The 14,159-nt window shown below is 38.6% G+C and overlaps 1 protein-coding gene across 4 annotated transcripts in view; it reads right to left on the bottom strand.

The window, feature by feature from the left end:
- Window positions 1-14,159, bottom strand: part of DAAM2 (dishevelled associated activator of morphogenesis 2) — a 172,667-nt gene that overhangs the window by 74,618 nt on the left and 83,890 nt on the right. For all 4 annotated transcript variants that reach the window (XM_030499163.1, XM_030499167.1, XM_030499165.1 and 1 more), the window contains exon 4: window positions 4,278-4,352. In XM_030499163.1, the coding sequence (XP_030355023.1) occupies window positions 4,278-4,352 (75 nt within the window). The remainder of the gene's footprint in view (window positions 1-4,277; window positions 4,353-14,159) is intronic.

Below are 14,159 nucleotides of genomic sequence, written 5' to 3'. Positions count from 1 at the left end.
GCTAGGCTGCAGCTAGTTACTAACAGTTAACAAAACATACTAGGGATCGGAAGCAAAACAGTGTGAGGTCCTTATCTGGTCCCTAAAAATGGTATACATAAGGCTTTTTTAAAATTTTTTTTTTACAAAGACATTTTGCATATTTAAAGTTTTCCAGATTTAAGTGCATCACCCAGGAAAGTACAGCATCCAGCTGCTTGATTCACCAGCTCAAAGAAATTAATGAATTTATGAAAACAATCATTCACGTGGAATTTAATGTGTAAAACTTCAGGTAGCCCAAGAAATTACTTTTGAAAATTTGGTTCCATTTACAATTAAATATTTTAGTTTTATTGAAAGCACAGACTAATTCCCGCACTTTATCCTAATGGCTAATTGTTCCCCTGACGTGCTGGGAAGGAAAATATGAGACTATAATGACAGTATGTGTGAGAAAGAGAGAAAAAAAAAGAAAAAAGAAAAAAAGGGCATGAACTATCATCAGCAATACACTATAGGATGGATCTAGCTTTACTTAACAGTCTCGCACATATGAAATGAAAAAAAGAAAAAAGCAAATGAAATAAATAGTGAAAAAGCAACCCAGATGTTCTGATTTCTCATTATAATCCAAGATCTTTTTTAAAATCTTGTCTAAAATCATAACTAGCAAGTGTTATCATTATTGAAATGACTTCCAGATCATAAACAAATGCAAGTAAAATTAAAATCAAAATTTGAGAAAAAAAAATACTGTATTCCATGCCTCCTATGATATATCTGGATAATACCTTTTCTTTAAAACATTTCTTCAAAGAAAACCAGCTAGTTGAAATTCAAGGTACACCTAATCTCTAACTACCTCAAGACTGAACTAAAAGAATAAGATATGAATCATAAACTACAAGTAGATGTAATTTAAAAAACCTGAACTTTCAAGCAAATAAGTTTAAAGTAACATAGATGTCACCTAACCCAGATGGCGGAAGAGAGTTACCATCTACCTGCTAAATTCTGCTGAAAAATATATATTTTTAACATCCTGCGAAGCTGCTCTGCCCTGAACAAATGCTTTCTGGGTCAAGGAAAAGGGCCTGGTTACAGCTATATTTATTAATCTTGACCCTTGTTTTATACTCTTGACCGAGGCATCTCTCCAGAAAAGCTGGATCTGCAACTACTGTTCACCTGAAAGTCTCTCCGTGGAAATGCACACACAGCCAAGCTCACAAAAGCAACACAGTGCTGTCAGAAGTTTTCCTCCCCAGTGAAGTTAGGGCTGTGTTTATTTGTGCTGCCAAGCAGACAGTATCATGGGGTGAGGAGGGCAGGAGGAGCACAGGGAGGTTTCTTTACATGTGATATTAACAAGGCAGCTGATTCATTTTTAAGAAAAGAAGTTTTGTGTATTGATGAATCAGCAGAAGATGACAATGACCTTGATAATAGAAATGGTCTCCAACTGTGGGCGTACAACCTGTCCACACTCACCAGTATTATTTATAGCATGTGGACATCAGAGAACTGGGCAAATTTGGAGGCTCCTCTTCCTAAATTAGACATCATTAGCAGCTAGCTGTCCCTTTCTCTTAAGGACTGGTCTAGAAGACAGTCTACCAACGATCTACTTGGCCCCTTCCTTCCTTTCAGTCAGGGTGCCTGAAGGATGGGACTTCCTTCCTTTCAGTAGTGTGCAATTCCTGTGGAGGAATTGCACACTACTGACTAGTAAAGAGATCCAGCTTTACTGTCATACACTTTTGTGAGAACTGGGTTTAAAAAATATTATTTCTTAGAAGTCACAGCAACAGGAACAATTGTGGGAACAGAACTGTGCTTAAAAAGCATGGCTTTTTGAACTGGATGAGGAATCTGTGACCTAAAGTGCTTCCTAACGTAGTGGTCTAAGGTTACAAGTAGGGAATGTCAAACATGTCAGGCATCACCACATTGCTCTCAAGCATAATCTATGAGGGACAGATATGACGGGTAACACTGCAGCGAGTCTTCTGAGAAAACGATCCTTGAGCTCAGGGGGCTTGGCCTGCTGAAATGCACAGAAAGATGCTTCATGATACCTATATAAAGGTGCCATTTCCATTTTATCAGCAGGTAGGAAGAACTTTTTTGCCAAGCTAACATATATAAAAAAGAGCTTCGTAATTAAACAAAAGGATATAGAAAAGATGTAAAAGCGGAATGTAAAAAGATTCTTATGCAGTTAATTCACAGGAGATTCAAAGATTAAATTTTATTTAAAAAAACAGGATTTAAGGTATTTTAAACTAACACTTCTGTGATTATTGCTACCACTTCAACTCTAATACTTCTTGCAGTATTTCTAATTAAAATATTGCAATACCTGATAGTGCCCAGGAGATGCAAATTGAAATAGACTAGACAGTGTCAGGAAGCAACATGAAACACGTTTTTCTTTCACCACTTCTGAGCCAACTCCACTTGGATGCAGTTTAAAAAAAAAAAAAAAGTATTTAAAAAAACCCAGCGCTAAATTTAGGTCTGAAATTATAAGGGACCCAAAATAACCGTTTGGAAGTTAAGAATCTCAGAGGTCTAAATAATAATGAATAGAACATGTCTTTTAATGTGTGTTGGAGCTGGTTCTCAGCTGTATTACGCCAGTTTTCCGCTGATACAATTCCTGTGAAATCAAGTCAACTAAGTTTCACCTGCCTAAACGTGAAGCAACTAAGTGCTAAATCAGAATCAGGGGTTTTAACCTCAATGTGTCTTCTCAACACTTCAAGCATAAGAGTAAATCATGAGGCTTTAAGCCAAATAAAAGGTTACCAATCATTCAGTGCTGAGGCACGCAAACAACATTACTAGGGCTGGTGTTTATTGGTGCTCTTAAAACATGTTTAAAATTAGAAACATAGGCCAAAGTATAGTCTTATTCTATGGAACTGCTCCACATTTGCAATAGTGGCATGTACATTTCACTCCAGGTTTACATCAAGATCATTTAAAGACCAATCCAAAAGTCACTTAAATCAATGGAAAAACTTGTAGTGGATTCAAGATGGCTTGGATCAAATCCTACCAGAAGTATTTGGCTCAGTGAGAATGCAAGGTTTCATACTCATATTTTTCCTTAATGGCCCTTGTAGAGCAAATTTGTTCAGTCAGGAAATAAAAGCATAGTGCCATGCCAGTCACAAAAGTTCAATCTCTTTCCTCAAAACCTGTCCATATTCTTTCTATTCCATTATTCTGACCCAAGAAAAGCTGTTATGAAGAAAGGTGATCATTTTGTTTATTCACGACACACAGAAGAAAGCAGCTTTTTTTTTAATCCTCTTACAGTGAGTTATAACAGCTTGTAAATCTTGATTATTTTTTTTTACCGAGCAAGACATATTTCACCATGAGAAATGCATCAGTATTGACACATTTAGCATCCATTAAGGCATTATTTTTATGGAATTATTTTATAGGTCATAATCGCAATACAAAATGTGCAGAGAAGCATTTAGAAATTGAATGTAAAAGCATATGTAAACAAACCAGGTGCAATACCTAAGATTTAGGAACAGAATTACATCATCATTTCTGCACAACTGCCAAAGAAAGCTGAGTAGGCACTGCTAATGAATAACTGGAGGCAAGATTCGACTGCAGAGTTACCATATCAAAGGAGGTCAGTGGACACTACCTGGACGTGGTGTTCTGCTGGTAACCAGCTCCACTGAATGCTTCAGAGGAAGAGACATACTATACAGCTATTGAACCAGGACAACTGAAAAAAGTTTTCCTCAAATATGTTGTTGGCTTGTATCTGATGTCTAAGGTGTTACAGCCCTACATTCCTCTATTTACCTGCTCTTACATAAGTAGATATTATCATAAACAACTATCTTTAATTCTTTACTTCTTTAATTCTTTAGTTCTTCTACTAAACTAATATCCCCAGTCTTATTTTGTAGTTAGAAATCAATTTGAAAAGACACAAGAAGACAAAACTTCACTTAGTTTTCAAAAAGTTGCTTTTCTGATTCATCAAATATTCTCATGAATTTTCATTCCAGAATCTAATTTGATTGCCTTCAGTGCTCAGTATTGTAGAAATGAAAACTGGAAATGCTTATGGTCTAATCTGTTCTTCTGCTGGAGGAAGCGTCTTTCTTAATACATGTACTAGTCTTCTTTGAGAAGCCCTATTTTAAATTAGTTATGCATTTGGGCTAACGTACTTCTCCTCTGGGAACTTCTTCCTAAAGAAACACATCTCTATGGTAGGAAATCTTCCCTGCTTTGCATGAGAGGTAACTTACTGCTGCCATGGAATTGATGCGGTCAATGTAGTAATCTGGCCAGCTGGTAGCAAGCTTATTAGGATCTTCTTGTTCCTGAAAGAGAAAGTTAAACAAGGTTACAAAATGACCCTTTACAGGATTAAATGCCAGTGTAGAACCACCTGTGATTCTTCACTGCACTGCTCTTTTGTGTGGTATCTCCCCCCATATTTTTGTATAATGAACATAGATGTGTGGCATTTATTACAAACATTTCTGAAAGTGTAATGTTAGCGCTGTCCCCATAGTGTGCCAGATAAAAAGAATACCCTTCAGCTAAGGTTATTAAACACAGAATAATAAAGTTTGATGGAGACACAGTTATCTTTGGCATCTAAGCAGCAAAACTTCAGTCCCTTTAACATAACTATGTTTCCAAGTAGAAGGATAGCCCATATACAGATAATATGTTTAAATTTTGTTGCTTTATACTGACAGATTGTATAAATTATTTTGCCTCTACTGCTAGAGCAATGGTGGGATTCACCAACAAAGGGTTTAACATCTGCTATGGAAGGAAAAATAAAATAAATCAAGAAACCTGAAAAGAAGCCAAAAGACTGCTTCATCTTCATGTGATAAACCAAAAAGAGGTTTAGAATAGACATTAAGAAGTACTTCTTTACTGAGAGGGTGGTCAAACACTGGAACAGGCTTGCTAGAGATAGAGAAGTGGTCGATGCCCCAAGCCTGTCAGTGTTTAAGAGGCATTTGGACAATGCCGTTAGTAACATGTTTTAGCTTTTGGTCAGCCCTGAATTGCTCAGGCAGTTGGACCAGATGATTGTTGTAGGTCCCTTCCAACTGAAATATTCTATTCTATTCTATTCCATTCCATTCCATTCCATTAAGTTCAACACAACCTCAGAACATCCAAAGGAACAGAACAGCATCCCCTCAATTATAGTCGAAGGAGTATTAATCCTTCTATCCCTGTCTCCCAAAAAATCCACCTGATATCATCTTCACTAGACTAAACACCACCAAGTTCAACTTCTAAAAGAAGACCTACCCGTGCTCAGGAACCAATTCTTCTTTTTCCTTGGCCACTCAATGAAAATTACGTTTCATTCTAATGGGTCTATTTATTTCTAGATAGGTGTAATGGTCACTGTGAGGGTTGGTTTCTAGGATCCTAATCTCCTATTATGAACTACAAATAATTCATATTAGGACTCCTAGCATATTATAAGAAATTGAAACACTTGAATCATCCTAAGGTGTCCAAAGATGTATGAAGACTGTGTGGATCTCACCAATGTTGTCTATGAATGCTCACTCACACCAGAACAGTTATTCTGGAAGAGATACAGAAAGATATTTTATCTGTAGGTCTCTTGGAGTACCTCAGCTGTTCCAGAACTGTTTGGTTTAGAGATGAGAAACAACTCTACATGCTCCCTACTGAGCCACATTCATAAAACACCTTGCTACCTGACAAGTTCCTGCCAGGCTACATACCAACACAGGGCAACAATTCTGCACAAATGAAAATCTTCATATTTAGAATTAAAAACAAACTCATGACGGAGATTTTGATCTTTCCTTCCCTTCTTTTCATTCTACTGGTCTTTCAACGTGTAAACTAAAGGGTATTTCCATTTACAATAACGACAAAACAGCTCTGTCCCCCTCTAGTAAAGGACTACAGTACAGACACATCCTAGACGTTATCACAGCTCTTTATTCATCCCTTGTATCCAAATGAACAATTAAGAAGAGAAGAAGATTTAAACAAAGCACCATATAGTAGACTACCGCTGTATGAAAAGTGTGAGAGGCTGGCAAAGTGGCAAGAGATACCAATTACATCCACAGTTGCTATGCAGACACCACCTCATGATAATAAATAGTACAATTAAGAACAAAGTGACCTTTCTCAAAATAAGTGAGAAGTTCTGCTGCTTTTCCTTACTTCCCTTTCCTGACCACAATCAGCAGGACTCTGATGGACCCAAATCCATGTCATACGACACATTATAGAAATATGCAACTCCCTACCAACAGCCAGTCAAAATTGCCACACCACATGTAATGAGTAGATTGCCTTTTGCTGCCCCTGTTCTGTGTGGAATATCCAGTGGGAATCAGAACCCTGACAGTGTTTTCACATTCAGCAGACCTTAACCTCCCATGCAAAAGTCAATACATGACCTTGCTGATGGAAAAATAAATTAAAACATGCAATAGATAAATACAGGATTATGTTTATAAGATAATCTTATCCCCCAAAGAGAACAATAGAGATGCAGAAGTAATCCAGGGGTAGTGAAGTAAGGTCATTCTGCAGGGAACCAGGTTGAGCCACCAATCTGAAGTGCTAGGTGTGCTCATATGCCCTTCTGAAATTTTTCTCAGCATAGAACTATAAAAGTCCAAGTGATAGCTATAATTGTTTGCAGAGTACAGGTGACAAGAACATCATCAGAACAGGGAATACATATATTCCTTATACTTCTCCTGCCTCTGTTCTGAACTTCAAGTGAAGAAACAAAATCATGTAAATTAAGGACTACCTGGATCCACCATTTATATCCCAAAATAAGCTTTAATACTTCTTCTCTTTAAAATTCTGTGGGGGGGGGGGGGGTGGTGGTAAGAATACTCTGATCCTCTAAAGTAGATCTACATATGTTTTTAGCTTGGCAAATGATATAAGCTCCTTGGTATATTCTGCTTTTGACCATTCTCCATCCACTATAAATTGGTCTGAACTCTGAGTCTGTAAGTCTTATGTTTGGTTTTGGTTTTAATTAGAATTGGGAGAAAATTTGTTTCAGTGGAACACAGCAAGTGTAGCCTTTTTCCCAGAACTAAAGCCTACACTGAAGCTGTATATTGCTGAGTTTAAAATGTTTTCGCAGATACTCCACTACGCCACCCCTTCTTTCTGAAGTTGTTTCAGCCCAGAAGCATATAAAGCAGGAAAGTCCATCTAATTCCAGTGGTCCTCCACACTCTCTGCTCAGACCAGAATTTATGTGTTTCACTTCACTAGAATAAATGTGATTATGTACTTAAACCTTGGCACTCTATTTCCATTATGAATCCCCAGAAATCTACTTCTGCTCGGGAAGAACATATAGATTTTTATGCAGCCTCATGACATTAGGTGGCAGAGTGTTATTTATAGCAATGGCTGGGCAACAATTTCAAAAGAGTTGAGTTTGCAAGTGTAGCATCTTATGTGATTTCTGCCCATGGTAAGCAATTGCTGTACCATGTTTCCTCTCAGAGAGAGGAAGGTAAGTTGAAAACAGAAAGCAATTCAGGGTGTCGGGGGTGTCTGTGTATGAGGGGAGCAACAACAGGGTGCTGGGTTTTCTGTTTGTTTTGGTTTAATATCTTCAGGGTTTTGACCCTCAAATAAAACCTCAAAGAATACTGTAAGGCAATTTGATAGGCACAGAGAAGGAAAGAGAGAAAAAAAAAAAAAAAAGGGCAAACCAAAAAATGAGGCCCTAATATAAAAAGCCACATAGGTATCAAAAGCTGGAAACAATAACCCATCTGTATAAGGGAAAACATTAGCTGAAGGAATCTATTAAAGCAAAGCCTTCTTTTAGCTCCTTGAATAGTGTAAATATTACATTAAAAAACAGGCGTCAGCTTGTGGACTTTATAAGGGGCCATATCATTCTTCACTGGAGTAACAGCTATGTAACTGCTGTGAAAACAGGGTCTTGATACTATACAAGCCTGCAATATAGCCAACGTATTATATAGGCTTTGACACTAATCTGGACAGGCTCCATGCCTTGGTGGAAAGTGGAACTTATGACTTCATCCCAAATAGGACTTAATGGAGTTCTGCAAATATTTGGACCATCTGAACCAATCAAAATGAAACAAAATAAAACAAAGCACTGTGTGCACAGCTCAGCTGATCCTGAAAGCCTTTTTGCAAATCCTGGGAGACCTGATCCATTGGGCAAGATGTTCTCTAGAGAGCACAGACCTTTAATAGATGCCATGTCAGCAGGACAAGCATTTGCATTAAAGACTGATAACAGACATAATCAAGAATTATAGACCACTGCCTTTGTTGTGAAACTTTCTACAAAGAAGTACCAAACACCAGTGTTACAGAAATAATGGGGAAATGCCAGACAATTATGGCTGAGTCGATCATGAAAATGAAAGACACTGTTTATATGGTGGGTGCTGCTTTCAAGATGGTTTCAGTCTTGAAAGAAACAGTACAGGGAAAGCCTGAACAGTAACTGCCTGCATTGAAGCTCTTTTGTGGAGAGCATTGGCTTTCAGTTTCCAGCAATGATACACTGGTATTTTACTGAAGCAACAGACCCCTAACAATGTTAAGTATTTCTCTAGAGCATGTCCTGGAAACCTGAGCATGTCAAAACATTAATAAATGCATCCACAAAATTAGCAACTTTACAAGGCTACTTTCCTGCAGATGGAGACAGGGAGACATATATGGTGACATGACAATTAAAACTCATCCAGGAAGTCACTGGCAGAGATAGGAACAGACACCAATCTGACACTGAATCCAACACACTCTTATTTCCATCATCATTTATATCATGTTGGTTTTGCACAATGTAGACAATTCCTACCTCCCCAGGACCAGTGGGTGCTTGGCATCCCTGCATGACCAACCATTATATGGACTTTGACACTACCTGCACACACGCCCCTGTGATAGCTTGCCAGGGCTAATGACTCATGAAGCCTTCTAATATGCAAACTGAAATAACACTTTCTCCTTGAACAGATGCAACAAGAAACACACCATATTTTATGGATGTCATACAACAAGCACGAGTACTACTGTGATGACATCTATTCATTGGCAACATGACTTCCTTCTCAAACCCATCTCTTCAGAGCTGCAGATAGTTGACCTTACTGCCTTGCACTGTTCAGAACAGAATGGGAACAAGCCACAGACCTGGTGCTGCAAAATCTGGGTTTAAAATCATTCCTGGGGAAGGAGCCATGATACCATTCATTGAACTCCTGTCTTATATCAATAAAAACTGTGCAAACACAGATGAAGAATATAAAATGAGGCTACTGTAATATAAATTCCTGTTCCAGCTTGTTCACTGTATCAGGTCACTGCATGCTCAAGTTTATACTTGGGTCAGAAAGAATTGCATTTTCTTGCAAAAGCCACATGAGGGTTAGTGTGGTTCCTCCTCTCAACAGGCTGCACACATCATTCTGGTACCTCACAGAGCTGAAAGAGGTTATTTCACCTGCTGTGAAGGGGCAGCATCATCACATACAGTTCAGAAAATATAAACATGGAGTTCAAGTCATTACAAGAAACTAAAACCTTCAAACTCTTCAGAATGACAGCTTAGCTGGTAAAAAACTCATCCAAGATGTGCAGGATTCAGACTTGCATCCCCGTTCTGTTTCAAAGTGAGGTGCATGACCTTTTCTCTCCACATGAATATTCTGGTCACCATAAACTGAGGTTTTTGTTTGCTTGGAAGGTGGAACATGGTTATCACTTGTGCTTCATTTCCCACAAGTGCTACTTTTCTCCCTTCAGATACTCTTAAAAAAGAATCAGCTTATTGCAACATCTGCTACTAATGCTGAATACAATACTGTCTTGTAACACCTTGCATTCTACACTGCCAAAGGTCCTTAAAGAAATTCATGTATCAGGTTTTTCATTCTCTCTTTCAGTGAGATCAGCAGAAACAGGGAAAATGGGATGCAGACAATTACACAGTTCCCAGTTACACAAGAAATCTGTAGCACAGTCAAGAAGCAATCCACACTGAAGTTGTACTGCACTCCCACCCAAATCACCATTCTCCCTTTTTCCCATGACTGACTTACTGACTTTTCATAATTTTACGGATAAGTTCAGCTTTCAAAGAAACATTTACCTGTTCATTAACACACTGTCCATCCTATTGGCTATGTCTTACTTCAGAGCAGCTGAAGTTGCATAAATAAAAAGCACTTTCATTAAAAGACACGCAATGTGTTTGATCTGCTGTGGGATGAATACTAATTCAGAAGTAGAGCTAAAATACATCTAATGCTTTTCAGTTAGTTTACGCCTCCGAAAAACCAACAATGTCCCAGGAGATGCTAATTTTGAAACAGGAGAGACCACAGGACTGAGCCATTCACTAAACAGATGTGGTCACTGCTCCATTTCTCAGACTCCACGACTAGCATTTACCCAAATATTCTCAGGGTTTGGGGGAGGGAGCTATATCCAAGCCTTTTAAGCACAATTTATCCAGAGTGAGAAAAACAAACATTACTTTTCTCCCTGGAATTAAGCTATTGGTGTGCAGATGATAATCATTCTGCCACAAAAGCAGTCTACTGTATAACTTATTAAAAGGGAATATTCAGTAATTACCAGCTGGAGCATGCAATTACAGTGTTCTAATTGCCTGTCATAAAGGTCAGGTATAACCATACATGCTTCCAGTTCACTGCATTATGACACAGGAATATTTTACCTAACAGACCATAGGGGTTTTTTTCTGATTTTTTTGCTTCATTTATCCTGATCTCTGTCCGGCAGCCAGTAACATGATGGACCTAATAATAAACTCTAATGCCGGTTACTAACCAGCCTTTCAAAGGAAGAATTAAAGGCTTCATATTATTATTTATATCACAAAATGCCTTATACTGCCAAACTGTGGAACTCACTGCCACAGAATAAAGTCTAAAATCAGAAAAGTGAAAAACGGATAAAGTTATGAAGGATGAGGATTCCTTCTTAGAAATCTTTTCATAATACCAAGAGAAGCTTTAATGCTGCTGAAATTCACCAGCCTTTAGAAGTTAAAATGGACTATCAGTCATTTCTGAAAGATGGTTTGCACTACCACGGGCTGAAAAACTTTCCAATAATGTTAAATATATGTTTTGTTTTGAACTGCTTATTGCTTCCATGACTTTTTGTTTTTGCTTCCCAAACACCCATAGATACAGCAACTCTAGAAGCTGACACAATGTGTCATTTCCAACCTCATCTAACACTCAAAACCACTTCAGATTAATTAAATCTAATTTGTATGAGTCTAATGGAGATGAAGGCCACACTTCTATCTCTATCTTACACAAAACATGCTGGATCCATTGCATACACACCGAGAGATACAGTTTCTCACTGAAAATGGACTGGAATGCTGTACCTGGCAGGCAGAAAGGTTGTTGGTGCCATGTTATGAGCTGAAGATAAGAATTATTTTTTTCTGAAACCTCAGAAGTCTCAACCACTGATTTTAATGACCTATATAATTGTATTGTTTACACCAAGATTAAGTTCTACAATAAACATGTCTGGCACAAGACTTACTATAGATTACTGATGGAGGGAATCCCAGTTTAAGGAACTTTAAATTATAGCAAGGTTGCATAGTACGCTTTTAGTTTTAACAACCTTTCTTCTCTTCTCTTTCCCTTTCTATTGGCTTTTTATCCTTCTCCTCAACACAGACAGTTGTAAACTTGCTGCCAGCAATGACTGCATCAGCCTCCTCCTATCATTTAGAGGTCATGCAAGTGTGCTTGTCCCTCTTCAAATATATTTAGCCCTGCTATAGTATGGGGATCCTGACACCACCAGGCATTAATTTATGGATATAGCACGGTGACCAAGAGGAAAACCTGTCCCTATATTTACAGAACAACTTAAATGTACAGCTGAGGCTACACTGAATTATGCAGCGCCTTCAGCCCTCAGGACAAAGCTTATTCACCGCATTCAAGTCTACTGATATTATGCATTGTTCCTCCGCTGAATGTTTTACCTTTGTCATGGAAGTTGGTGTCTTATTGGATATGATTTTGGATATGCTTCCCTGACTGTTGCGGTGGAAAGAACCTTCTGTCCTATTAGCTGAAGTCCATACTCATGTTTAAAATCTCTTCTATGCTCTACTTTTCACAAGCCCCAAATCAATCAAGTGATATTCACAGCTGGTAACTGTGTAATCTAAATAATGAGCTGACAGATAAGACTATTCATGACTTCCCTGCATTTCAAATAAAGAAGTTCCCTTCCCTCAGCCCATTCTGTATACTTCTTTTGGAGGTGGAGAGGTCCACTGTTGAGGATCCTACCAGTCAGGAGGTTAGTTTATAATCATTCTACTCAGGGGGTCTTCAGGAGAAGACAAAAAGGTTCTCATGGACACAGCCTGCTCTCCAGCTGCATGGCTATGGACTTAGACCGTACTCCTGAAACCACAGCTCTCTGTCCACAAACCTGTGGCAAGCTTGAGGTCAGGGTCAAGGTTCTGCAGTAATTCCAGTGGCAGACAGAGCCACTGTCACTATCTCTACAAATCCTAAGCAGCCCCAGCGGCAGGACATTGTTTTATTAGTATCCAAGCTCTGCACTGTCCCTACTACTTTTTATTCTGTGTTATGGAAAGGTATTGTGTGTACATTTCCATTCTAGCATTAACCTTCAGTTTACAGTCAACATGCTGTGGATACAGAAAGGGACATTTTCCTCATCCATCCAGCTTAACTTGCTTCCTTTCCAGCATCACTGTTTTCAACTGTATCCCTTCCCCACTGCTATTTACATCGTTTGGGCTGTCTCCTTCCTCGCTTTCTTTCCTCCTCCTCCTGGCATTCTTTAGGCAATGTGAAAAGCCATAGAAGAGCCCAGCCTGTGTAACAGCCTCCTATCTGCCACGTGCCTGCACTGCAAGTTTATCTTTTCGTCCTATTGTTTATCTCCAGCAAGTAACCACTTATAATCTTTTGCAAATAAAATGAAGTCACTTACCATTCATGGCAATCACCTTGAATGTTACTTGATGACGGGAATGAAATGTCATTTACTGTGCTCCAAGATGAATAGAACACGTGTATGGACACACGCATGAAACTACCTAGAGCCAGCACAGTTACCCAGGACAAGTCTTTCTGGGAGCAAACACAGAATTTGTTAATGCCAAACTCTAAAAGATTTCTCTTCACTGTCCACAACATGTCCACTATCTGTTTTTCCAGTAATACCACTGCTTGCCCCAGGCCAGTTCTGCTCTGAGCCCTTTACTAAAAGGCTCAGCAGTTGCATGGTCAGAGCAGCCACATATTTTCTATTTGTCTCATCTATCCCCAGTCACTACTAGAAAAATGGTAAAGTTAGGAGCTGTTGGACGGTTGAATAAAAGGGAATAAATACAGCCCGAGAGGCCCATGGCTTTTAAGTTGCTAACCCAATATTTGAGCATATCTTTCAGTTGCTCTATTTCTCCCCTTTCCATAAACTCAGGTAAAACTGTTTCCTTTCTCTAAGCCTTCATTTCTGTTGCCTATTACACCTGCAAAATGTTTGGGATGCCCGATGTCTTTCAATGTGATGTTTGCAATGGAAGCCAAGGTGATTTTCACCCTAATTCAGGTGTGTAGCTAAAACTGAATAGCAATGGAAGACAATGTGATTTTCACCTTGATTCAGGTGTGTAGCTAAAACTGTCACATCTGACAGTAATTAAAACTAAACAACAGTCCAGTACAGTAGAAGGAAATTTCTTTCTTTCTCTTCATGGCTACTACTAAATCCTGACAATATTTCTTTACTGTGCCTGCTTCTAAACTTTTCACTGAAATTATAGGGAGTTCAACAACTCTTCTTGCTCAGTATTCACTTGCTTTTGAAAGGCTGGTGAGCATCCAGTGAAATTCAGGATACAGAGAAAAGTGGGCCCTGATCTGTACCTGATCTGCTTCTCATGTAGCAGAGAAATATGCTAGTTATTTACATATCCTTTGCTTGCTTATCCACCTAAGACTAATCTGAATGGTGAGAACTGCATTGTACACAGTATATATTACTATTGCATACCATTAGCAGGTCTGACTCATTTGGATTGTGGAGACCCA

Source organism: Strigops habroptila, chromosome 10 (assembly GCF_004027225.2).
Source record: "Strigops habroptila isolate Jane chromosome 10, bStrHab1.2.pri, whole genome shotgun sequence".
NCBI lineage: Eukaryota > Metazoa > Chordata > Aves > Psittaciformes > Psittacidae > Strigops > Strigops habroptila.
Note: the sequence above shows the minus strand (reverse complement) of the source record. Positions and strands in the feature narration are given on the sequence as shown.